Source organism: Dothidotthia symphoricarpi (genome assembly GCF_010015815.1).
Source record: "Dothidotthia symphoricarpi CBS 119687 unplaced genomic scaffold P153scaffold_19, whole genome shotgun sequence".
Classification (NCBI taxonomy): domain Eukaryota; kingdom Fungi; phylum Ascomycota; class Dothideomycetes; order Pleosporales; family Dothidotthiaceae; genus Dothidotthia; species Dothidotthia symphoricarpi.
The window spans coordinates 504,507-529,594 of record NW_022985026.1 but is presented as its reverse complement, the minus strand read 5'-3'; the positions used below and the strand labels follow the sequence as shown (position 1 = coordinate 529,594).

The window sequence follows — 25,088 nt, the reverse complement described above, 5'->3', positions numbered from 1 at the left end:
CGCCGCTCTTCCTCGCCCATGGTCCGTCGCCCGTCACTCGTCACTTGTCACTCACCACCCACGCCTGCCGCTATGCGCAACACGACCAAGACGATCCACCAGAACCAAACTCACCACCACCACGCCTGCCTCTGCCCATAGCTCGCCGTTGAGAAGAAGAAGACGCCCACTGGCACCATGCCGCCCGCCAACTCGCCTGTACGCCTCTCTCCCTGCTCGTCCTCTCTTGACTGGCCTGGCTGGGCTGGAGAGGTCAAGTCGCCCGCTGCGCTGACGTAGGCCGTCCAGGACCCCGAAGCGTCGTACCCACCCTCGGCCTCGTTCATCTCGGCCCTCGCACCGCTGAACCGCGACGTGCCCAACCTCGCCGCCACGCTCGGCACCCACGTCGACGAAGACGGCGACGACAGCGACGACGGCTTCACGCGCGCCGACGACGTGCTCAGCTTCGCCGCCGCGCTGGGCTCCGTGGTGCACGACGGCGACACGGACGAGGCCCGCGCCAGCCTGCACTTCCTGCGCGCGGCCCACGACGAGGGCTACCAGCTGCCGCTGCACCGCTCGCACGACGGGCTGCGGCTGCTGAACCAGCAGGACCAGCGCGACCGCCTGCGCCGCTCCATGGACCGCCTCAACCGCCTGAGCGACGCGTACGGCGACCGCGTCCCCAGCCAGAACTCGCTGTACGACTGGAGCCCCGCCCCCGACGACGACATGGACGCCCTGCTCGCCGCCGACCAGCCGGGGCCCGACATGTTGCGCATGCTGGGGAGGGAGCACTGGGCCTCGGAGCGCCGCTCGCAGGGCGTCTCGCAGGCCCAGCGCCGCCAGCACAGGCTCTCTGCCCGCTCGCGCACCGAGGCGCTGCGGGGCACCCATCACCCGGAGCAGCGCGACCGCTACACGTCCACGTCCTCGCTCGACCGCCACATGGCCATGCCGCCGACATCCTCGCTCGACCGCGAACGCCGCGACATGCTCTCCCGCGTTGACGCCTACCGCCGCGGCTACCACGACCGCTCGTCCCCCGCCGCCCCGTCCTCGCCCATGCTCGAGCTGAGCGTCGAGTACCTCTCGCACATCCGCAGTACAGACTCGCCCGACGAGAGCCTCGCCTTCGCCCGTGGCGCAGGCCTCTTGCGCAAAAACAGCCACCGCCCAGACTTCCTCACCCGCCCCGACGCCATCCCCCCGCCCGCCCCGACCTCCTGGCTCGCACCGGGCGCCGTCCTGTCCGGCTGCCAGCACGCCACCGCCGCCCACCACCCCGACCGCTGGCCCGTCAAAGTCACCCTCCACACGGTCGACTGGCACACGATGCAGCTGAGCGCCACCATGGAAGCGTATAACGTGCCTTCCCATACCGCCACCCGCGCCTCGTCCTCCTCCATCACCACGTTCCTGGAAGGTGAGATCCTGGACTTCCGGAAATACACACTCCTGACGGAGAGCTTCCAGTCTAGCGCCGCAAACGACGCCATGTACTGGCGCAAGCTGCCCCCTCTGCGCGACCTGCGCGACGAGGAGGTGGGGCGGTGTCTGGGCAGCGAGCGCTGGTGGAGCAGCGTAGGCAGGGAGTGGATCTTCATGCGCTGGAAAGAGCGCTGCTTCGTGCGGCCCCTCAACTCGTCATTCACGCCCCCGCCCACACATCACGTCCCGACACGCACATCAACAACAACAACACCACGCGACGCCATACATAGCTCGTGGCCCCCGCAGCAGCAATCCCACACACACACCTTCCGCCCCCACCACGCCGACAGAGGAGGAGATGAGTCACACGCGTCGTTTGACGACTCGGGCTGCGGGCTGACCATCAGCGGCTTCTACTATGTCTGTCTGCGCCGCAGCGACGGGCGCGTCGAGGGCCTGTATTACGACCCTATGAGTAGTCCGTACCAGTGTTTGGAGCTGGAGAGCGTGCGCGGGGGTGTTGTAGGCGCTTGGGGGTTCAGCTGAGACGTTGAAGTAGGGGTAGTTGTAGGACATGGAGAAATATATATCACCGCGCCTTGTGGAGTGTGATGTCATGGCGCCTAATGACTATGACTATGGCTATACGCAGATGTTGGTGTTTTGTAATCATTGTACGACGCTGATGCTCCGGTGCCAGCCTGCGGTAGCCTGCGTTAGCCTGTATAGCGATACTCGTTCGTCCCGTACGCGTGTACGATACACGCCCGACACGCCTGGTGTTGCTGGTTTTCCGCCAATGGGAGGGGGTTGTGGGGTGCTTACATCGAGCTGTTATCTTGCGACGGAGGTATGGCGTGCATGCCGTTAGTGGGAATCATAGCTGGAGGAGTCATAGGGGGGTGTATAAAGAGTGGCTTGGAAGGGGAGGTCGAGGTTTCTGTATCACCGACCGATCGACTGTGAGTGAAGTGAAAGAGAAACAGAAAGACATACAAGCGTAAAAAAGAAGACCAAACACCACTACAATGGAATACCCCAAATCCCGCGTCAACACCCTCGGGCGCCTAGCAAAGAGAGGTAGATATCTTCCCCAAACCCCCAAATAAAACACCCCCTAACCAACCAACAAAAGGAACATACGACTACACAACAATCCACACCCTAATCAACACCTGCCCAATCCTGCACCTCTCCTTCACCGACCCCTCCCACCCCTTCCCCGTCCTCCTCCCCATGATAGGCAGCACAGGAAACTTCTCCACCCCCGACGCCGACCCCGCAACAACGAGCATGGACATCTACCTGCACGGGTACGTCAGCGGACGTGTTTTTAAATCCGCCTCCACCTCGGACAGCGAGGCACAAGGCCTCCCCGTATCCCTCGCCGCCACCTTCCTAGACGGCCTCGTCCTCGCCCTCTCCCCCTTCCACAACTCCTGCAACTACCGCAGCGCAATTGTGTACGGACACGCCGTGCTCGTCACCGACGAAGCCGAGGCGCTATACGCCTTACATTGCATAACGAACGCGATGCTCCCGCAGCGCTGGGAGGACTCGAGACAGCCGCCCACCAAGGCGGAGATGGCGTCTACGTCTGTGTTGCGGGTGAGGGTGCAGACGGCTAGTGCGAAGGTAAGGGCGGGGGGGCCGAGTGAGGATCGGGTGGATGCGGCGGATGGGGGGTTGAGGGAGAGGGTTTGGACGGGGGTTGTGCCGTATTGGGGGACTTGGGGGGAGGGGGTGGGGGCGCAGGGGTGTGAGAGGGAGGTTCCTGAGAGTGTGGAGGCGTGGAGGGTGGGGGAGAATGGACGGGCGAGGGTTGGGGCGTTTGAGGCGGCTATGCAGTAGGGGGGGGAGGTTGTGGGGGTGTAGATGGTGAGATATAGGTCATATGGAGATGGGAGGGCGATGTACATGCAGAGTAGACGCTCGTATTGATGGAACCGACTCACTGGGCTTGAATCGGTGGACGATGAAACTCGAGATCAGCTTTTGTTTGTTAATTTCTCAGTTGGAAAATCAATCAGCATATACATACACGCATTTTCCAGTCCCTCGCCTGCCATCCATCCATCTACTTATCTCAAAGCCCTGGTACCGAACTCCACAACACCCCTTTACTCCAATCCGTCAGTCGAGAGGTCTAACCTGCACCGAGTGAATCAGTCCTAGAAGATACCGAGCGACAATCCCGTGGGAAGAAGACCGCCGTTTCCAATTCAATTGACTGTCCCAATCATCGACGTGGGGGAAGTACATGGGCGTGACTATCTGCCCAGTGTCCTATAACAGATGACATGCAAGACAAGATGCGAGCGACACATATTCGTCTCCGTCTCAAGCAGCGAGGTACACTATAAATTCGACGCGTGCAGATGGGTGTTAAGAGGCCCGATTACTTTCCCAGCGTATGCTTTACATGTATGCATATATCGAGCACGCCTGTATGAGGCCGTGGAGAGAGATGATAATGCAAGTCAGTCAGGTCACAGGAACCCATTATTGACCATACCATAGATCGTTCTGGACATCCATGGTCTGTCGCGAAGTGACTATGAGGCGGTTAATATGGTTGAGAGACGGTGTACTACGGGTGCAATGTTGTGAGCTGCTTTGCGGTTTGTTCGTTCGTCTCCTCAAGCTCGGACGGACTCTCGAAACCTCGGGAAGGTTATCTGTCTGCTCTGGCTTTTCGGGGTGTGGATGTGACGCTGGATGGTAGTACTAGGACTTGATGATTCTCGGAGTGTGTCTGCGGTGGTGAAGAGGGACGTGACGCTGCGAATTGGTGGGTTTGGGTTGCTTGAGGAAGTTATATCGAACTCAAGTGCATTAGGATGTTATCTAACTGCTATAGTCTGGCGGTCATACTGTCCGAGAAGTTTTCACCTAACCCAAATGATGCATGGGTCTCAACATGCTCCTTTTTGTGTTGCATCTGTCCATATCTACGCCGCTACCTCCATAGTCAGGCATCCCCAACCAAAGCCCACTCATCCTCGACAAGCTGCACACCACACCCAGCATGATAACCAATCGAGATACACCCCCACTCTTCCAGAAATTCAAACCCCGTCTGCACGCAAACCGGCATTTCCCTCAAACCATCCCTCTCACCATCCACACTCACCTCCATAAGTCCCGTATCAAGTTCCAGACGCCAGACTTTCCCCGCCCGATCCGCAGTCCAAACAGGCTTCATCTCAAACAAATGCGCAACCCCCTTGTACATCTTCTCCCGCGTGAAAACATCTGCCTAATCTTTCGTCAGCAACCTAAACCACCTCACTACGAGAAAAAGGGGGGAAAGGACCTACCAGACTACTATACAATTCTCCCTGCCAGCCAAGATTCTGCCTACTATGCGCAACCTGCCACTCCCAGCATATCCCACACCGTACCAGCGCCCGTCTCGCCGACAAACTCATAATACGCGCAAACGCCCACTTATCCCCTTGCAGCTCCGTACCCAGATACGCCGACGACACGCGTTCTCGCACAGCGAGGTCCTGCGCCGCATCGCTCACCGCGTCCACAACCCGGCTCACATGTCTCGTCTCCGGCATGCGAGCCGCTGGGACACAGCCCACCACGCGATGATGCATCTCGATCAGATCGCGGCCCTCGAACGCGCGATTCAGACGGGCGGTCAGGTCTTCCGAGGCCGTGTCCGCGATGTCCTCGAGTCTGCTGCGGAGCGCGGCGACGTCGAGTGTGCATGCCTCGCCTACGGATGATGCTGTTTCGCGGGGATGTTGGAGGGCGTGGCGGGTTGAGGTGCGCCATGTTCCGTTGGGATGGGATGGGATGGAAGATGCGTGTGGCGGGAAGGTTATCGTGTCTAGGACGGGGTTGTTGCTTGGGACGGGGGCGGAGCCGTGGAATGAGAGGGAAGTCGGGATGTGGCAGCGGGAAGGGGGGGAGCTGGGCGCGGTGATGATGTCCCAGGTTGAGGATTCGGAGATGAGGTCGGACCATGAGAGTGAAGTTTCAGGGCTGGAGGAAGACGGAGAAGGGGTTCTGCTAGTGGAGGGTGATGGTGTGGAAGTGGTCGGGCGGTGCAGAGATGTGTGCTTGAAGAACGATGGCATCGCGGTGATGGGAATGATAGAAGCAAGTTGAAACAAGGCTTGAAGGGTTGAACTTTTGATTGCGTGGGTCTAGAAGCAGTAGGCAAAGCGTGTAAAAATATCTATGGAACGTGGCTAGGGAGCAGGAGAGTGAAATGGGGGATTGGAACCAGTACGTGAAAGTCGACACAGTGAAGATTTGATGGCTGCTATCCAAATATTACGATGTCGTTGAGTGACTGCTTCCTACGTGGTGGGCGAACGATGGTGCTTGGTGAATGATCGCATCCTGATGGGCGGGTATCGATGAGATGTAGTGTAGAGTAGATGGACAAGATGCGTGGACGCTAGGGGTATGGCTTTACTACTCCAACAACACTCATAGACAGCTTGTCGGGAATGTTGGCCTTTCGTTTACACAGTTCGCATGCTGTGACTTACAACATCAAGCTACACCAATGTATTAGGCTCCTAGGGTGAGAAGTAGGAATCCAGAAGTTGTCACGATTTCGAGGCATCTCTGCCCGATGACCGTTTAAAGAATTGGTCCAGCATTCTTTTTGGTTTCTCACAAAGATGCGTCAGAACGACCGTGTTTCGCTCGCTCCAGTCTCAATCGAATTGATGCTTGATAAAATTTAGAACTGACAGCACATATAATGTCTTCCCCGCCAAATGCACAGCCATATAAAGGAGAAACGAAAACTTAAGAGCACTTCCTGCTCCGAGAAGAATATGGTCGTGAACGGTGTCGGAGTTTAAATGCATAACATCCCCGATCGGCAAATGGGACTCGCTTTGGAATTGCGTGAAAGGCGATCACCAGTGTCATGCCTCCCTAAGACTTTCGGTATAGCACGCTGGGCGTGTCTACACCGCAGTGAGCCAACGTTCCATCGCTGTTGAAACAATGAAATCCCGGGGTTTGGTGAGCTTGTACTCAAGCTGCTATAACACAATCATGTATTCGACCAGCCATGGGACGGTAGCGTAGCTGGCAATGACATAAGATTGAATCTGAGTGTCTGGAAACTCAGATACAGTGGCCGTTAGAACTGGGATAAGCCACCTAAAAGGGTGAACATAGCCTGACAGGTCGATTCAGCGAGCGCTCCTGAGTGCTGTCTCGGAGCAAAGCGTAGATATGTGCGGTACTCGAACGAAGTTCATGTGCGACTTTCAAGTCGGAACTTTGCCGCCGGTCGATTCCACTACTTTGACTATATCGTCCTTCATCTCTGGTATAGCGCTCGAAAGCTGCCATGCAAGTTGTTCTTGCAGCATGCGGTATGCATCGAAGCGGCCTTTCATCATCTGGTTCATTCGCTGCACTGTCTCGACAAATTCGCGCGTGTAGACATCTGGATTTCGTGAACCCTCAACATAACTCGTAACCTCAGGTGGGATGTCGATATGGATTGCAGGAGCCTTTTGCGACAGCTTCACCAGATTTTGTATGAGCGACGTGCTGTACTCTCATTAGCTCTTCTCATGCAATTGCCTGGCCGCAATATGTGTTACGCACATTTCCCGTTTCATGGCTTCTTGCGTCTTGTTTCCATGGTGGTCGTAGGATTGCACAATGAGATTGTAGAGGTTCTGCACGATGTCTTTCAGTTGTGCTTCAACAGTATTGATAGCGGCTAAATAAGCGTTAGCATACTACATTGACCCGATTGAATGTTCATACAGTCAGAGTTAGTCGCAGCCATCTTGACAAATATCGATAGGATGTTCTTGTGAGTGTCGCGAGCTGTAAGCGTTGTGCTCGCGGTGAATGATGAACGCGTTGCGTCGCCAAGGCCTCGGCTGAACTCTAACTAACTCCGACCGTTGTCGTCATTTCTCTCACTCTGCAACACCTACTCACTCGACAGCGGCATTCTCGAGACTACGCTTCATAACGCGTCATCACGTGCCAGAGACTTGCCAGCGACAAGGTGCAACAATGAACATCAGCCTGCAATGACGGAGAGTACGTATCGGGAGCCCAACGTCTCTCAGTCGCGTTCACATAGCCCCCAAGCCTCGACTTCATCTATCCCCGGGGGCACAGGCACCAACCCGCCAAATCAATCTCGCACAACTAGCACAATCCGTTCAACAGAAACACACACTTTCCAAGCGGACACCAATTCGGACAAAGCGACTGCAGCCTTCATTCGACGGGTGCTATGCTCTCACAATGTGCTCCTTGGGAATGGTGAGAAAGCAGGCAACACACCGCGCCCAATTGAAGATGTACTCCCGCCCTTGACTAGCTCTAATGAGATCGATCTCCAGCTCTACGGTATCATCTCAGTGATCATCAAAGAGTTTGTACAGACGTGGTACTCAAAGATCACGCCCGATCATGTATTTGTCAATGAAGTCGTCCAGATCATCGCTCACTGTACGAGGGCTTTTGAGCAGCGACTTCGAAAGGTCGATCTGGAAGCACTACTTCTTGATGAGATCCCTGAACGGCTCGAAGCCCATCTCACGTGTAGGTGATCCCGATCCTTGTTTGTGAGTATGCCGTGTTTCTAATTACGCAAAATGAAGCGTTCCGTCTGGCAAATCAACACGTTTCTTCTACCAACTCATTAGTCTCAAATCCTCGTCTGATATATCACACGCTTCACCCGCACCCTGCACTTTCTCCTGTTCCAACCGAGCTGGTTCCGTCCACAGTTGTGGAGCAACGGGAGAATGAGTCTGCATGGCGCCAGTTGCTGATTCAGGGAGTATTGGTGCTATTACTCCCCACCGAGGACTTGGAAAATGGATGCCTCCGATCTCTAGTGGCTGAGATTTTCGCCGAAATGATCCTCGGAAATGGCATCAGCGGGAAAGCCTGCGAAGGCTGGACGTTGTGGGAAGGTATCACGAAGATTGCGGAGAGTTTACAGGCCGTTGGTGCAAAAGAGAAGGATCCTCCATCAGCTGATGTCAATCCAGAACCCTCGTTGACCCGCTTGGAGCGCTATGGACTTTTGTCCTTGCCGATCGAGAAAGGGAGTGAGCCGAAACAGCCACTGGTTGACAGCAAACGTCATCATGAGACCATAGCCACGGTCATCTCGGGTCTGTTTTGGGCTATGCTCCAATACACGTTATTGGCGTGTACCGCGATGCGCGTGGTGGCCCTCACTGTCGCAGCACCATCGTCTCTTCCCTCGAGAGCGATCGTAAGCGAACAGTCATCCGAGTCTACCCACCAATCGCAAATACCGCAAGTGGATGCTCTGGGCCTCAGGCGCCCGTTGGGAGTAAAACGGCCTATAGTGAGTATGAGGTTGTGGAGCTGCGCAGCACAATTTGTCGAGTTAGACATTCGCATGCCTTGGCTATTGGGCTTCATATCCATGCTGCGTTTGGGCACATTGGTCGGTCCAGGCAAGGTGGGTGACACGGACGGCGTATTGGACAGGTGAGTTGCCACAATTTTTTCTTTTTGATTGCTGGTTGGTCAGCCACATAAACGCCCCAATCCACTGCGACGCAAGACGCAGATAGCCCCGCATACGATTTCAATCACTTGACTTCGCTTCAGCGAATGCGATGGCCCACAGACTCTCGCACGACACCCTTGTCAGAATGCACCCTTTGATGCAGACCCTGGGTACCCGTCCCGGGCGGTAATTCAAGTCATCTCGAACCCGGTCTTGGCTAGCATTCCCCTCTTCTTCAACATCACAAAGGACCACACTATAATACCGGCAGCCTGAGTGGACCGATGCTGCAGCACACTTTTTTCTCTGCAGTACGCAATACGACGTAAGGTGTCGTTAGTCCTGCAACACGAAAATCATCATGGGCCGTCTTATCGCGATCCCAGTCGTTGCGCATGCCCGCTTACGCGCCCATTTGATCTGCCAGCACCACCCGTCCAGCTCGGGACTGGCCGTTCCTTATGTACAGGCACGACATTGGTCGCAAAGCCTAGCCACGCCAATGAAGCCGCCAGGAAATTGAACCCCTCTAGTGGCTTGCGATGTCGCTGCCGTTGCTTCGTCCCCGAAGAGATCGGACCGACGATGTCCTTCGGCATGATCAGCTTGGTTTGACTATTCGAGAAGGGCTTTGTCAAATGTCCTCGTAACCATGAACCTGAGATCAAGTCGTTCAACATTACGACATTTACAATTGCGATCTTGGGATTGCAAAGCCTTCGGGTGGCCAGATTGATCGCTAGAATACTAGCGGACATGGGCATTCGCCTCACTTTGAGGTCAACTTCATCCTCGTCCAGCGCCATGAGTCTTCCGATGCTCCTTGATTTCCATGATCGGATGGTTACCCTGCGAAACTGACCTCTCGAATACCTCCTGCGTATTTCGCACCAATCAGAACATACGTGTCTACCGGATCTTCAGTTACTGACTTTAACGTTCGGTAGATACCTGTCTCACGCCATCCATACCCACGTCCTGAACCCCGCTTCTCTGCCCGACATCCTTCGTACCGTTCGCTCAACGCTGTTCCCGAACAACACAATGGGCCCTTCACGTCAGACTCCATCTGAGGAAGAGGCGAAAGAGATCAAACGCAATTGTGCCGCCGCGTTACTGGATATAGTTCCGCTCAAAGTGGCTGCAGCTTTTTTTGCAACTACAAGTCATGATGCACAATTTAGGCAAGTCGAGGAGACTTTGGACTGTTTCGACGACGCATATCTCAATAAGCACTTAATCTTCCAGATTGTGGAGTTGATAGTAATCAGGCTATTTCCGGAGCTAGGAGAGCAAGGTGTGCGAGAATTGATGGAAGAACGCATAGAGTAGCGTTCGGTGTTCGTCACTGCCGCTCTGACGCTCTGGTCAGCGAACAATAAACAACGTAACATTGACCTTGCGTTCTTGTGGGCAGAGCCGAGGACAGATCGTTGCGCAACCCCACCTCAGAAATTTCTGCCACCTGTTCACTCGATACCAGCTAGAGTCAAGTTTAATGCGTTTTCAGATTTATACATTAACGCCATGTACGCTTATGTGCTGTCAGCTCATCGTGCATCAGCGCCTTGGAAAAGGTACACCGCCCCGTCCCGGAAGAGGGGCTGCCGACCAATCAGAAAAACTGGACACAGGAATTGAGCTTGTGCGTACCTCTGCCCGTTCTGGGGCTGAAGGACGCCGAGGTTGACGGTCCGCACCGTGCGCGTTCTTTACTGCCACGTCCAAGTAGGTACTTTGGTAAGGATCCACTGTTTTCAAGTCCTGAGAAGTTTGTTTGTCGGAAGGTTGAAGCGACGATACAAAGAACCATGAAAGAAACTACCCCACACGCCACAAGTGATACTCTTTTCTAATCATGCAGAAAGCGTACCTGAAAGCGGCTGACGCTGAACTGGGCTCGAATTACGTACGTAACAAGCCTCTTTGAAACATCTTGATGTGTTCATGCCACCTTGCTCGGGCAGCAACAACTGTTGCTATTGTCCCAATTCGCGGATATACAATTCCTTCCCCGCGTGCTTCGCTTCCATGCCCTATCCAGTAGCCATGCGAGAAAAGAGGCGCATCCGTCAGAGTAAAAAGATCCTGATAACATGACTCGATCCCCCGGATAACCGTTGGTACTAAAATCCTTCGCATCCTGCAGGTCCTTCCAAAATCCCTCACTGACCACGCGTTAGGCATCGCGCTCTGCCCGCGTCAAAGCTCATGATGCGATGTGACGAACGCGATGTTCTTGTCGCCGTAACGGGAGATGCCCAGGGGCCGTGGGCATCAAACAATCGTCTTGCACAGAGCACATCTGATAGACCACGTGTGCAAGGTACCTGAAGTGAGGTGATCATGGCCGTGTCAAGAACCCTGCTTTGATCCTGCGACCTCGCGGCTTTCCGTCCAAATCAAGATTGTTGAATGTGGTGGCTGGCTTGACATTTCAACAAGAAACAACTCCAATAATCGTCGGCTCATGGTGCTCTTGTCCCCGTGAAAGATGATTGCTCGTCTACATGGTCGTATCGGCGACGCCGACTATATGACGTCCATCTCAATGTCACACAATAAGACGTACGCGAGGACCCGGCTCTGACAACTAAACGAGGGTATCCGGGTAACGGCTTCGTGCGTCTGACAGGAAATGCAGAGCGGACAGGTGCATCAATAGCGGGTGAATAGGTCGAACAGTGTTCAAGGTTGAACTACGAACAGCGGCCGATTGACGTCGATGCCAATCAAATGCGAACACTTCAAAAATTATTAAGACTGGCAAAATAACAGTCGATGTTGAACCACATACAAGGCGTGAGGGTGCATGACATCTGGAACGCTCACGCCGGCAAAAAGATGGTCACTACGAGGGTCGAACTCGCGACCTTGGCGTTATTAGCACCACGCTCTAACCAACTGAGCTAAGCGACCGATTTCTTTTCGATGTTGAAATGTGGTAAGCATAAATTTATATTGCTACTAGATGAGCAAGCATCGTCCCTCAAGCGCTCAGACCTTGGTCATATCCCTCTTCATTCCAAGCTATTCGCACCCGACCAGCGCCACTTTGCCAAGTCCGCGAAGAAAATTTGTTCTACCCGGTCCCACACACCCACTACAGTCCCACCCACACCTCAGCGCGTACGACGTCGCACAGCATACGTTTTCAATCACGTGGGTGGCTAGCTCAAGGCACCTGTCCTCATACGGCAACGCCCACCTTTCTAGGTCATGCATGACTACCGACCAATAGGGCCGATTGGCAACGCAGCATTTTCTGGAGATGCGATTGGTATGTGAGATTTGAAATATCTGTGCGATGCTCGATCGATTGGGACCGAGGACACCAGTTTTTGTGTACATTTCTAAGGTGCGTTAGGTGGCAGCACCGCAGTTTCTGATGGGCAGCATGGGAAGACACTACGCTTGGCTGGATTTGGTTGGAGCAGCCAGCCCGTGTCTCATCTCGAGGGACAACCATCGCATTGGTTTATGAGATGTCTTGCCGACTTTGCACGCGTCTTGTGCCGGGTTGGTCACTCTCTCTATAGTCTACAAGGATTTATAACGATGCTACACACATCCTATGATCGTGGTTAAATGAGAAGTAAAGGAGCACTTACCAGATCAAGGCTAGCCTATCGGCTCTCAACCAAAAACCGTCGTCGTGATACGTATGATCATTCTGACAGCTGCTGTGTATACAGACACCGTTCCTTCGGTGCCACCTTCACGGGCAGAAAGGAGAGTGCACGTATCCAACTCAATCTCTGTCATAAATGTCTGGTCGCGCACGCGGACTTCAAATGGCACGCACCGGTACGGGCCGTAGCCGCACTTGATCCGATGTTTGAACACACCGGAGAGACGCCGAAATTAAGTCGGCGAGCAAAATCCTGCGATGAAAACTTAGCAAGAGCGTTGAGTCAGTTCAACTTCAACTTCACAAGATCTACATAGCGTAATGGTCATGAGACGGAAACAGAGTCCCGCTCCTCGGAAGACGCATGCCGATGCGGAAATCCTCTTCGGGTACAATGTATCGCAGATCTAATCCTGATTTCCCAAAGCCATCAACACCGTTGCTTCGTCTAAAGTATACCCAATCGCTTTTAACCTCCGATTCGTACCAGGGAACGATTTCGGCACACGGTACGATGTCAGCCTTATCAAGGGCATGGTCTAGGCCTTCTAGTGAGCTCAGATATACAAGTGGTCTTCACTATCGTCCAGTAAACTTACAGCTACCTTATGTAGCGCGGGATCAATCGATGGCGTATCCCGTTAGAAAAGTTGCAATGATTCGATCTATGCCCCGGTACGTCTCGTGCATCGTAAGTTGGCATAGCGGCAAGGTAAGACGCCCGGCATGTCTTCAGTTTCTGGATGTTCGATTTACACGGATGTTGAGGCTAGCTAGTACATTAGTGAACAGAACAAGACATGTGTATCAGCCCTTATCATTTATTCGTCGCGTTAGCTGTGTTCCAAGCTGATGCGCGCTTGAAGAAGCTATATTAGGTTCTGATATATGTAACAGAGAGCGTACAGAAGTCTGAAAGAGACAACTCCAACTGGACACTGACAAAGTAAGGGCCGCCAGACTGCGTGTGGAAAGGTGCGAACTCAAAATGCTAAGTCCTGGAGTAGCACACAATAATTGCCCGCGCGAGCGGTAACAGTCTTTTTTTGTGGATGCAAGAAAATGAAATGTAGGCATGCTAAAAGGGGGTATAGGCCGTCGCGAATGAAAAGAAGACAAGGTATAAAACAAGACAATGATCAACGTAAACGAAACAAAGAAATAATCTCAGACTAAAAAGTTAATGCATAAAGGTCGACGATGCGATGTGGCGAGCAGAGAATCCAAATCTCAATGCGGTGTGAAATGCGCAGGTAATTTTCTTCCAAGACCCATAAACAATAACCATGATGGTTTTCAAGCAGTGCGATCCTAGATAAAACAGGAGATAACTCTAGGAAAGTATTAGTTAGCGTGAACGGTTACGCTCATAACCCTGTGCGACGTATTGTCTTGAGGCACAGGATTTAACAACTGCAACACGGTGTGCGAGCCTGTTGGCTAGTGAAGAACATCAACGCTCTCAGCGATATTGGCGCCAAAGTCGGGCTCCGATCCGCGACGTATACCCATTGGGAGGCTCTCACTACTGCGCTTGATTCGAAGCTTTTCCATAAGCTTACCGATCGCGAGGTATTCTTGGGGCTCGACAACGAAGTCTGCCGTTTGAGACTGGAAAAAAGTCCAGACAAGTTCAAGTGCGCGCGCAGCTTCCTCCTGAGATGGTGTGACAGGTGAAGAGTCTGTGGCTGAATCTTTGTCGTCGGAGATTACACACAAACCATTCGGGATGGGTGGTGGTTGCATTGAACTAGTTATCTGTGATGGCGACGCAGACATTGCCTCATCGATGACAGCTAAAGAGCCAGGCATATCGGCCATGGGTGAGTCGAGAGCGTTACCGCTGATATATTTTGAAGTAAGCACATCTGGAGACGCGTATTGTTCTACGCCCACCAATAGGGGGAATGTCTGGCTCCGTGGTCTTTGGAAGTTGTCACTTCCTGGGTGTCCACTGGTAGCCGGGCGATTACCCATGAAAGGGTTAGGGCCACATGCCGAATCTGGTGTGAAGAAGGGAGACGAGAGCGAAGTCGGGCTTGTTGGGCCTGCCGAGAACGTGGACGGTGCTGTATCCGTGAAGACACTGGACAACGAGGTACTACTCAGCGAATGAAAGGGTCGTCGTTTTGGAAAGTCATAGGTGTTCGGGCTGTCATTCTTGAGGTTCTCCTCACTCTTCTTCGTTGCCATGGTTGCAGGTGAAACTCCGCCTGGAGAAGTAGGAGAGGTAGCGCCAGGAGTCTGCGAGTTAGAGGGCGGATTGGAAGCATCTTCTGATTCTTCTGCTATTGAGCCCTTCCTCGATCTTGCTCCCATGAGGTGGTTCTTTTGCTTAAACTTTTCGAGCCAGCTGGTGCTGTTTGCTTTCAAATGGCTTTCCGAGTTGCCCACAGTCTGTGCAAAAAAGCGCGCCTTGTCTCGGATGATCGCGTCAGTCAGGGGCAGACCCTGCCTTTGGTGGTTTCTCGCCCAGTTTGCAAGCGCTCTCTCGATGTCCGGGAATTTGCCTTTGGATCTTTTGATAGGTGATCGACTACCGTCGTCTTGGTACAAGTACTTCTCCTTTTGGCGCAGCACTTTTGAAACAGTACTACACAGCTGTCAGCACGGCATGAGACACACAACACATGCAGTGGTACCTTCTCTCGACGCCAAACATTGCTGGAGTATGATTAGCAACGTCTTCGTTCCATGTTCAATTAGCGTAGACGAAACATACCTCCAATCTCAGTTTGCTTCACTGTTGGGTTTTCTTCATGATACAGACACATCCGTCTACGATCGGAGTCGGTGAGTGTTTTGCGTGGTGTGGACGACGCACGCGAATGCGTTGAAGTTGCCGAGACGGGAGTTGCTGATGCCGGTGTTATCGGTACTGGCGCCGATGGGAACAGAGTGGGTTGATATGTCGACTGGCTGGTCAACATGCTCGGCCATTGTGGCATTATCAAAGGTTGGAGATGTGGATGTGTCGTCCTGGGCGTTGGATGTGACGGGTGCGGTGGATGCATGCTGGTGCCATAGATGGGCTCCATGGACAGCGGGGCATAACTGCTGAAGCCATTGTAGTCTTGCACTGGAGAATGGTGATGAGGATTGTATCCACCATTTTCATGCCAGCCATCCTCAAAAGGTTCTTGATGATGGTGATGATGTTCGTGGTCCATTTGCAGTTGGCTCATATCGAATGTCGGTTGAACGACTGCAAATGATGTACCCGTGCGAGTGCGGTAGCGAGTGTGTCCGTGTTAGATGCTAAGCAGAGTCGGTCGACGGGCGGGCATTTGCACCGAGTTGGTGGTGTTGCTGTACCTGGACAGCGTGAGTGACCTCAGACCGGCCGCGCGCATGCATGCATGGAACGGGGGGGTTCTGGTTCCTGAAGCGAACAACAACGACGAGGATGCACTGCAGCAAAACAAGAATTGCGCTGGCAGGAGGAGCTGCAGTATGACAGGAAGCTAAACAGAACGGTCCTAAGCGGCGCAGCAGGATAATGAAATTGAGATGATAATCAGCAATGACAGGGAACCGCCTGGCGCGATGGGTCTGCAGCGCGTACTTGAGAGAAGTCTGGGGGACGCTGGTACAAGCCCTGGTGTGCGATGCGGGCGGAATGCTGCAGCATGCGGGAGAGACGCCCTGTTTGTTTGAGCAAGCCTAAGCTTGCCGACAATGGCTTGTGCACTAACATCCTGGCCGCCACATAGCCAAGAAACGACACAACACGAGCAACGGTGTTGGGCTTAGCGCATGCGGGTCTCGTCGGGGATAGCTCCCTAGAACGACGCGGGCCAGAATTATGCGGCCACCTTGCTAAAGCTCGTAAGGTATCTTGTCTCCACGTCCTGCGGCAAATAGGATGTCAAGGCGGCGGATCATCCCATCCAGGCCATCGCACCGCGCTCGGCCCTCTCACAGCCGGCTAATGTGATGCTTCCCAAAGAGGACATAGTCTGGAGGCGCCATATTGGCATCGCTTCGTGCGCCTAGCGTTGTCTGTTGGCCGTTGGCGTACTCGCGGAGCTTTACGCTCGTGTTGTACAACCGTATCGAACGCAAGATGTCCATCCCTTCACCTGGGAGAAAATGTCAGTTATCGGCAGTGCATGAAGGAACCCAAATTGCATCGATGGGCTGAAACATTTTCGAACAGCTGCAAGAATCGCCCCGATGAGACTTGAGCCACCAAAGGCCACAGACGCGTTAGCTCTTGCCGGACAGCCACTCAGAATCGGAAGCGATAAACTCTTAGCGCCCGAAATATAGCCAGCCCTGAGTCGCCAATAAACAGACCCCTGTTCCTTTCTTTCCGAATCAACAATTGTACGCATTAGTAGACCAATGAGGAAAGGGAAAGCCTGGAAATTGGGCTAGAATTGCTGATCACATTTTCTCATGATTGCGAAGCAACAGAATAAGAAATCAAATGCTGACACCGTTCCAATAGCGTCCGCGGCGCATTCCCCACAAGGCTCGTTGAGACGCGTACATGACGTGAAACGCCTCTTCGCCAGGAGAGACACGATAATGATAGCTGCGGACGGCATCGGTCCGTTAAGGTCCCTGGGCTGTTGGCGAATGGCAGCGACGAGCCGCTCCGTGGGCTGTCATGCCAGGATGAGCGTACAAGCTGATGCCGCTGGGGCTATCGAGGTCGGCTTTTTCGGCCAATCCAGTACGCAGAATCGACCTTGAGCCTCGCTCTCCTCCTCAACCTCCATGTTAAGATCTAGTTGGGTATCATAGTGAGATTTTCAGGCACCAACGAAACCTTCTTTCGCCCTCTGTCGCAAATGGCGGATGATGCGACTGCCGCGTGATCTGATATAACGGGTCTCTATTTACCGCCTCACGATGGTGACTGGTTACAAAGTGAGCTTATGTCACTGACTAAGGAGTTGAGTTCTGGAGCTTGTACTTACCGATGTCTTCGTCTGCGAGCTCATGAGAAAGTCCCACGCGCTGAGGCTGGTGCTTGCATGACTTGCCGTAAACGATGGCGTGCTTGAAAGTGTCAACAATTGTCTTATGAATCGAGTTACACTAACGTCTTATTAGCATTTACAAGCGAGCCTTCAAGTGCGAGACATACGAAGTCTTCAATGGTACACGCCGTAGATCGCAAAACGACTGGCGCAGTGTAGTCCGGCATTCTTCCTTTGGGCTTTGTATACACCCGAACAAGATTCAGCTTCTCCCACATCTGTTCCAGTAGCTCATCGATATTCCAGCCATGCTCGGAACTGATAGGGCACGCGTTCGGGATGCGATATAACAGGTCGAGCTCTTCAATTGTAATGGCGTCGATTTTATTCAGCGCATAGATGACTGGGATATAGCTTCGACCCTTAGCTTCGATAATATCAATCAGATCGTCGACGGTCGCATCGCATCGAATAGCGACGTCAGCGTTTGCCAATCGATATTCATGCAAGACAGCCTTAATTTCTTCATGGCTGATGTTGGTGAGCGGGACCGTTGCGGTGATGTTGATCCCGCCTTTCTCCTTCTTCTTGAGTACGATGTTGGGTGGGCTCTTGTTGATGCGAATACCGAAGCCTTCCAATTCGTTTTCAATGACGCTCTTATCAGTGAGAGGCTTGTTCACGTCCAAAACGATGAAGATCAAATGACACGTCTTTGCTACTGCAATGACCTGTCGCCCTCGACCCTTGCCATCTTTAGCACCTTGGATAATACCGGGGAGATCGAGAATCTGAATTTTGGCACCATTGTACTGAACTTGGCCGGGAACAGTCGTAAGCTGCAAATATGTCAGATTCCTCTTCTGAATATAACCGTGGGCCAGTTACCGTTGTGAACTCGTATGCAGCAGCTTCTGAGTGTTGTCCGGTCAACTTGCTCATAAGTGTGCTCTTGCCCACAGAGGGGAATCCGATAAAGCCAACACTGGCAACACCGGTTCTGGCGACATCGAAACCGACACCTCCACCACCTCCACTTGAGCTGGGCTCGAGTAGCTCCCTTTTGAGCTTAGCAAGTTTTGCCTTCAACTGCCCTATCCATGTATGAGCATGTCGACATGCAGTCTACGCTTGGACGGGTCGTACCAAGATGGAAAGAAGTCGCCTTGTTTTTCTGGGTTTTGGCCATCTAAAAGCGAAGCGTAAGTCGTTGTGCAGCGTTTGCGAACGGGCGTGGCTCACTTCGGCCTCAATATCTTTGATCTGCCCCGCCACACATATTAGTACTGCAAAACCTCGAATCTTGCGCTTTGAATACCCACCTTGTCTACTGTGGTCGCCATGTTGAACTATTGTGCCGCTTGGCTGTGTTGAATGCGATTTGCAGGGCGGTGGTTGTTCCACACAAATTTGATATCGAATGGCGATGACGGCGACGCGGGACCGGGCTTAGGCGAAACTAATTCACCGATCTCACCAGACACCAATACGAATACGGTTAGTGTCCTTGTGGTGTACCTTCCACCTTGCAGCCTCCTTCTCAAAGCTGACGTTTCCGATGCAAGCCGTTGAGCATCGCCAATGTCTCCTTGCCGACGAGAACCTCAATCTCGTACACGCAGGTGGCATTCACAAACATCGCCGCATTCGATCACATGCGCAATTCGACCCTAAGTCTTACATAATGAGAGCCTATCTCGCACACGCAAGTGTCAGTGTCAAGCACACACGTGTCTCATTATCTTTGCTCCGTTCTTTCTACATAAGATCGCACGTCCCCGGTCATCTCTGTGTGCCTACTGTTTAGTTTCATATCTGAGCTCACATTCTGCATCTCTGACCGCTCAAGCTTCCGACTTTTCATTTGCCTGACGGAAATCGACATGTCGTCGAACAGCATCGATATGTCTGAAGCGATACAGGAGCCGACAGGTAGCTTCCAAGCTCTGGTCCAGTCACTCAGCGAGAAACTCGGTCCCTGTTCTGGCATCAATTCAGACGATGTCGATGAGAACGAATTGCAGCAACTGATGCAAGGCTACTGCTCGGATGAGTCGGAATGGGGAAAATACTTCTTTCCAGCACCGAACATGAACTACACACGCAACCTGGTGGACAAGGGTAACGGCAAGAGCAACTTGGTACACCCTCTCGTAACCAGTGACGAACGTCGCTAACAATGACAGCTTCTGCTTGTTTGGTCTCCAGGTCGGGCAAGCCCTATCCACGAGTAAGATCCGTGTTTCTTTGTTCCGCTCACGATGTGACAAGTTTAACAAAACGGTGCTTGAGCGCGTGAAAAGTCACGTTCGATGGCTCTGTACTCCTGATCGACGAAGCGACCGCATCTGGTTGCCGATCTCATGATCGATGCGTCTACATGCAGGAGACGCGCCGGTAAGGACGACATATTTCACTAGTTCTAGGAACACTCGATGATGTCCCTACGGCATCCGTCTGCCCCTTTAGGACGCTATCTATTCTAATACGACACAGCCACGCCAACGCCCACTGCATTATGAAGATCCTCAAAGGCAGCCTTATTGAGACACGCTATGCGTGGCCAACTATCGATCTCAACAACTCAGAGGATCGCCCACTCCGGACCATATCAGAGAAGACATACAAAGAGAATGAGGTCACATACATGTCCGATAAGCTTGGTCTCCATCGCATCTCGAACCCTGATTTGAAGGACTATGCCGTCTCTCTGCATCGTAAGCTCACTAACCTATACTCATCTTGGATACCCTTTCTCACCCTTTCTAGTGTATACGCCTCCCAACGCGGCAGTCTATGGATGCAACATCTTCGACGAGGACACCGGGCAAGCGAAGCACATTAAGAAGTGCACAGTGTTCTCCGAATACGGGCGCGAGAAGCGGGATGAGCAACCTTGATAGAGTTTTGGTGGAGTGTGTTATGACATATAGAAGTGTTTCATATTTTCTAAGTCTTCTCTGCTCTTTCCATTTCACATGACGGTGACGAAAACATAACAAATCTTCCTGGCGGTATCTCGACGCTCTTTACAACATCTGTATCCTTTCAATACACGGTAATCTTACTCTCTTTCTCGGAAAATTGATTGCTTCATGTGCTTGCATTTCTTCGTTCTTAATTGACCGCTATATATCCTTGACTGAAGCGCTGAGTTCTGATACATTTATTCATACTTTGAATCTAGGTTATCGGACGACATGTTGCAGGACGCATGTTCTCGAATCCCACACGATTATTCGCACCGTACGTTATGAATCCTTCCTTTTAAAAAGGCTTGTTTCAGTTCTTGTGAGAGAGATACAATCAACATCCTTGAACCAGACACTTCGACGAAGAGAATGAGTCACCTGGAGATGTATTTCATGGACGATCTCGAACTAAGTGAAGAACCTCTCGACCCTGAGTATTGCAACACGCCTGATATAGCACACCCTAACGCCTGAGCACATGGTCGAAATCTTTGACCATGTAAACATATTCGCGCTCGCGCTTCGAAGTACCGCCCTCGAATATACGCCGTATCCAAACCAGACCGCCTGTACATTGACTAAACCGCTCCGAAACAGCCAGCCAAGCTCAAACTTCGTCATATTCAGACACACAATCGAGAAGCATATCGTCAGGCGCATCACTTTCATAGATGATGATGGTACCATCATCGGAGTCGGCCCGGATGAACACGGGCTCTGGTTCCTGCTCCCTATCCTGTTCATCTTGTGCCCAGGGAACAGTGAAGAGAGCAAAGATATTCGGCTCCTCGAGCAGCTCGACCTGCTCGCCCCGAACCGCCGCCTGGTCGTGATCTCGCGTAAAACGCAGCGAGTCCTCGAAGCACTTCCACCGTGCGATACCACACTGGATGTTCAGGCGCACATTGAACGAGTGGAAGTCCTGTGCAAAGCGATGTAAGAACGCGTCGTCGATTTTGAGATCGCACTCCTGCTCTGTACCCGCTTTGATGTGTTTCTGGATCTCATCTGTCAACATGTCGGTCATTTTCCAGACAAAGGGGCCGCAGGGACCGCCGTCGTCAGAGAACTGGTTGTACTGGTACTGGTTGGGACTCTTGAAGTCAGGATTCCATTCCCAGGACGACACGGTCTCGCCTAGGATGTTTAGCAGCCCGAGGGCGACGTCTGCCGCAAGGGTGCGGTTTCCTTCGAAGTGCATGTATAGCGAGTCGTAGTAGTATACTACTTTATGCACGCGGTCCATGACCAGGAGAGACCAATGAGTGCCACTGGTTCCTTCGTTAGAGGTACCACCGAGTCCGTCATTGCAGATGATAAATATCCACTTTTTGTTCTGGAAGCGCGCTCGATATTCATCGTATGTCTTCTCGTGAGCGTCTTTGCACTGCGAGGCGAAGTAGAAGACCTGTGCTGTGTTGCAGTTGGCAACGTCGATGGAGAAGTCTTCGAGTTGCTTTTCTGCGCGCAGGACCTCAAGAGCCATGTCGAGACTTTCGCCGCGCATCCAGACTTCCTTGCCGTCGCGCATGAGATCGGTGGCCTTGATGAAGAGGAAAGCGTCGTTCCTGATCGTGGCGTTTCCCAACTCAAGATAAATCTCATCGTTCGCTGGCGGTCGCGTGGCCCAAGGCATGGTGAAGCTGTAGTAGCGGCGGATATCTGGCAGGGGAAGAATAGGCTCAGGCTGAAGAGGTGGTTCAAGCTCTTTGCACTCTGCCGTGAGAGGCTCGGCGGCAGGTGGAGAAGTAAAGTCCACAAACCATCCGGTGCGGGACCGTTGTCCCCAATCTTTGGTCGTGACATCGATGCTGTGGCGTCGCTTGAGCAGTGGAGGTGTTGTCCACTTCGTTGGGACATGTTCAGCGCGCTCGAACCCACGAGAGGCGATAACAAACATCTTTTCTGTCTTCCCACTCATCATCTGTCGCGTCTTGGAAAATACATGAGTGCGTGAATAGTACTTCACCCTTGCAGATCTCAGTTGCGTCGCCAGCCTCTCATTGATGAGTGGCGATGGCGCTTTCACTGAGCTACCATTGTACGTTGTAGGCATGTGAGGACCACTAGGGCTTACAGATGTGGCTGCACTCTGCTCGGGCGCAGGAATCGGGCACAGCGATCTCGAGATGTCCATACCAGACTTTGCGCTCTCGAGATTGGAAGGTGGTATTGAAGGCGTCAAAGCAGGCATGATGCCTCCAAAGTTTACGATTGGCGTATCCAAGTATGAGTTCATGGTGACTATAGACGATGTTGAGTCAAGCCCGCTTCCAGTTGGACTTTGTTCTTGTGTCTGCTCTGGAATAGCATATATGTGTAGAGGTGAGGGTGAAGATGAGCGGGAGGTTGAACGTGACCTGGCCATCGAAATGGACAAGTCGTCTTGAGAACGCGTTCTATGTGGTACTTGCGGAGCTGTAGGCGCGTTTGCGATCGCTGGGGGTACTGAACCGTAGAGAGAGGTATCGCGCTGTCTGGTCGTTGTGATGGAGATGGGAAATGATGTATTTGCGTGTCGCAGGCTGTACATCAAGTGAGTTTGTGACGCGCGCAATCAAACAGGCAGTTTGCATACAAGTTTGCGTCGAGTGAACTGGCGTCGAGAGCAAACTGGCAACAGTAGGAGTGAGGAGGGGTTGGGGTGGATGAACACATGAAATTTACCGTGCGTCACAGGCGAGGTAAAAGGGAACGGAACTACAGTGAGAACGAAGGTGAAAGAAAAAACCAACCTCAACAGCCGCGAAAGCGTGTAGATTCAGATGCGCGGCTTGCCTCGCTACACAAATCTGTATGTCTCAATCCACGTGTGTGGTAGACGGAAACCCAAGACACGAGTGCCAGAATGGATGAAATTCAACATGTGACAATGTCCTAAAAGGTGTCCAGACATAAGCTGAGATGTGTGGGAAGATATGGGGGAACGAATCGAAGCGCTGCGTCTCAACAGAATGCAGTTCTACAAACAAAACTGCATTCGTTTGCAGTTTCAGTTCTGTCACTGCAAGACACTTTGAGCTATCCAGAATATTGCGGGAGAATCCAAAAGTCATGAAAACCGTGAAGACAGCTCGCGAATTGCTACTCAAGTATGAGGCCGTTGAGTTGACTACTTTGGTATATGTTATCAGGGCGACATCTCCATTGCGCAAGTCTTGGGAAGAACTCTGGAGAAGACTCAGAATCCGGGTTTCTCGTAAAAGATGCCTAGAGGATACACCCCTTCATTAGGTTATATGAAGGGTGTTACTCGTTGACTGTAGAGTTTCACGGCCCAAAGTTGAGGAACTCGATGGCTCTTGAGCAAACGTGCTTGCATCGATACATCAAGCAGCAAGTCGCCAAGAGACGATTGATCAGATAAGCTTCTTTATTGCTGTTACTGCATTCACTTACTGACGTATACTGTGTGCAAAAGAATTAGGTTTTAGCAACTATACTGTGTTGCGTCAATGTGCTGTGAGAACAAGCATGGACAAACTGGAAATTAGAGATAATGATACCCTGCAAGTAAGACTTTCAGCCCCATAGTCTCACACTAGGTTCTCCGCTTTCATCGTTTGCTTGTCTAGATGCCCACAGTTCCTCTTAGGGAAAGTCAAAACAGCAATGCCTGTCGAAGACTGCTGTATTAGAAGGTATGATTATTGTATACTTACAGAGTGATGCGAGGAGACGATCAAGAGATACAATAGAGCAAGTGAGGAGGCTGATGACCGACTGTCCGCCTCGGAATCAACTAGATGGCTGGTGTATTACATGATGATCAACAGTGTGGGCAAAGCGAAGTTTTAATTCCAGCAAAACTGTCCAACAAAAAACTTCTCAAACCAAGCACAACATAACCACCACCTGAACCAACCGTCATTACCCTAAGATCATGTCGACAATCATTCCATCAGCTCTAATCACATCCTCCAAGAGATGCCAGCCAACACAAGAGTCCCACCCAACCCCACATCCCAAGTACCAGAAGCCCGAGACCTCCAAACCGAACAACACATATAGAAGCGACACAAGCTCGACGCTGTCATACCCACATCCAAGCTACTGGCTCTCGTCGCCATCCCGTGCTTGTCTGTTCATAAAACCGAGTTTATTTGAACATCAGACCTATACTTACTCCATCATGAAGAGAGGAGCTGTTTCGATGAGTTAGAATACCATGGAGTTTGGTCGCGACGTGGAGTAGAAGAATGGATATGTGTGCTAGCTAGCATCTTGTCCAAAAACCGTTATCTTCGAAACTCCAGATCACAACTCACTCTCCGCACCGTTAGAGCGTTACTGACGATGTGGTGGATCGGCACAGCTGTTGTCTAACATGCGAGTACGCGGATCCTTTCGTATTGCTCAAGTTTTCACGGGGACTGGAGAAGTGTTGTACTTTGGAAGCAAGCAAAGCTAAACAATGTACGAAGCAATACTCATTGAGAAGCAAACAAATTGATATCTAAAGAAAGCCAGGAGATATACCCATCAGACCCCAAGAAATTCCGAAATCCAAAAGGTGACACCTTCCCATCCCACCCCAAGAAATCACTTCCCCTCCTTCTTCCCCCCCCAAAGCCCACCAACCCACCCGCCCGCGCCCTTCGCCCCCCCAACAACCCCCTCACCCGCTCCCT

The 25,088-nt window shown here is 52.3% G+C and overlaps 10 protein-coding genes and 1 non-coding gene across 11 annotated transcripts; 5 read left to right on the top strand and 6 right to left on the bottom strand.

The window, feature by feature from the left end:
* Positions 1-177: 177 nt before the first annotated feature.
* P153DRAFT_378606 (uncharacterized protein) lies at positions 178-1,962 on the top strand (the record flags this gene model as incomplete). The annotated part of the gene is made up of 2 exons (XM_033669808.1): positions 178-198; positions 289-1,962. 2 exons carry the CDS (start codon positions 178-180, stop codon positions 1,960-1,962), a joined length of 1,695 nt encoding a protein of 564 aa, XP_033520168.1.
* Positions 1,963-2,553: 591 nt separating this feature from the next.
* On the top strand, positions 2,554-3,267 carry P153DRAFT_298994 (uncharacterized protein; the record flags this gene model as incomplete). Its single annotated transcript, XM_033664249.1, has 1 exon — positions 2,554-3,267. A coding segment is annotated over one exon (714 nt), but the record flags the coding sequence as incomplete, so codon positions are not given.
* A 1,186-nt stretch (positions 3,268-4,453) lies between these two features.
* Positions 4,454-5,291, bottom strand: P153DRAFT_252540 (uncharacterized protein; the record flags this gene model as incomplete). The annotated part of the gene is made up of 2 exons (XM_033662728.1): positions 4,454-4,675; positions 4,737-5,291. Coding segments are annotated over 2 exons (777 nt in total), but the record flags the coding sequence as incomplete, so codon positions are not given.
* Positions 5,292-6,668: 1,377 nt separating this feature from the next.
* On the bottom strand, positions 6,669-7,201 carry P153DRAFT_389224 (mediator of RNA polymerase II transcription subunit 10; the record flags this gene model as incomplete). The annotated part of the gene is made up of 3 exons (XM_033670825.1): positions 6,669-6,957; positions 7,015-7,132; positions 7,180-7,201. The coding sequence occupies 3 exons, from the start codon at positions 7,199-7,201 to the stop codon at positions 6,669-6,671; spliced, it is 429 nt and encodes a 142-aa protein (XP_033520165.1).
* A 253-nt stretch (positions 7,202-7,454) lies between these two features.
* On the top strand, positions 7,455-10,255 carry P153DRAFT_298998 (uncharacterized protein; the record flags this gene model as incomplete). Its single annotated transcript, XM_033664250.1, has 3 exons — positions 7,455-7,974; positions 8,034-8,901; positions 9,871-10,255. 3 exons carry the CDS (start codon positions 7,455-7,457, stop codon positions 10,253-10,255), a joined length of 1,773 nt encoding a protein of 590 aa, XP_033520164.1.
* A 1,513-nt stretch (positions 10,256-11,768) lies between these two features.
* Positions 11,769-11,842, bottom strand: P153DRAFT_t105. The gene has a single exon. It is a non-coding gene; the product is annotated as a tRNA-Ile (tRNA).
* A 550-nt stretch (positions 11,843-12,392) lies between these two features.
* Positions 12,393-13,086, top strand: P153DRAFT_93373 (uncharacterized protein). The gene has a single exon (XM_033673499.1). The coding sequence runs from the start codon at positions 12,512-12,514 to the stop codon at positions 12,869-12,871; it is 360 nt and encodes a 119-aa protein (XP_033520163.1). The 5' UTR covers positions 12,393-12,511; the 3' UTR covers positions 12,872-13,086.
* Positions 13,087-13,994: 908 nt separating this feature from the next.
* Positions 13,995-15,724, bottom strand: P153DRAFT_299105 (CenpB-DNA-bind-domain-containing protein; the record flags this gene model as incomplete). The annotated part of the gene is made up of 3 exons (XM_033664260.1): positions 13,995-15,147; positions 15,197-15,218; positions 15,277-15,724. 3 exons carry the CDS (start codon positions 15,722-15,724, stop codon positions 13,995-13,997), a joined length of 1,623 nt encoding a protein of 540 aa, XP_033520162.1.
* A 1,594-nt stretch (positions 15,725-17,318) lies between these two features.
* P153DRAFT_399911 (GTP binding protein-like protein) lies at positions 17,319-18,883 on the bottom strand. The gene is made up of 6 exons (XM_033671770.1): positions 18,808-18,883; positions 18,728-18,748; positions 18,632-18,674; positions 18,374-18,579; positions 17,653-18,324; positions 17,319-17,603 (listed from the first exon to the last, which is right to left on the bottom strand). Exons 1-6 carry the CDS (start codon positions 18,826-18,828, stop codon positions 17,451-17,453), a joined length of 1,116 nt encoding a protein of 371 aa, XP_033520161.1. The 5' UTR covers positions 18,829-18,883; the 3' UTR covers positions 17,319-17,450.
* A 506-nt stretch (positions 18,884-19,389) lies between these two features.
* On the top strand, positions 19,390-20,712 carry P153DRAFT_425568 (cysteine dioxygenase type I; the record flags this gene model as incomplete). The annotated part of the gene is made up of 4 exons (XM_033672549.1): positions 19,390-19,626; positions 19,672-19,715; positions 19,982-20,202; positions 20,255-20,712. 4 exons carry the CDS (start codon positions 19,390-19,392, stop codon positions 20,383-20,385), a joined length of 633 nt encoding a protein of 210 aa, XP_033520160.1. The 3' UTR covers positions 20,386-20,712.
* Positions 20,713-21,064: 352 nt separating this feature from the next.
* On the bottom strand, positions 21,065-22,696 carry P153DRAFT_399908 (uncharacterized protein; the record flags this gene model as incomplete). Its single annotated transcript, XM_033671769.1, has 1 exon — positions 21,065-22,696. One exon carries the CDS (start codon positions 22,694-22,696, stop codon positions 21,065-21,067), a length of 1,632 nt encoding a protein of 543 aa, XP_033520159.1.
* Positions 22,697-25,088: the final 2,392 nt, after the last annotated feature.

Bases quoted from the DNA above. Each gene is read 5' to 3' on its own strand.
- P153DRAFT_93373 (XM_033673499.1), top strand. From the start codon at position 12,512: ATGAGAAGTAAAGGAGCACTTACCAGATCAAGGCTAGCCTATCGGCTC.
- P153DRAFT_399911 (XM_033671770.1), bottom strand. From the start codon at position 18,828: ATGGCGACCACAGTAGACAAG. The intron at 18,675-18,727 runs GTGAGCCACGCC...CTTCGCTTTTAG, and splicing joins TCAAAGATATTGAGGCCGAA to ATGGCCAAAACCCAGAAAAA. The intron at 18,325-18,373 runs GTAACTGGCCCA...ACATATTTGCAG, and splicing joins CTGCATACGAGTTCACAACG to CTTACGACTGTTCCCGGCCA.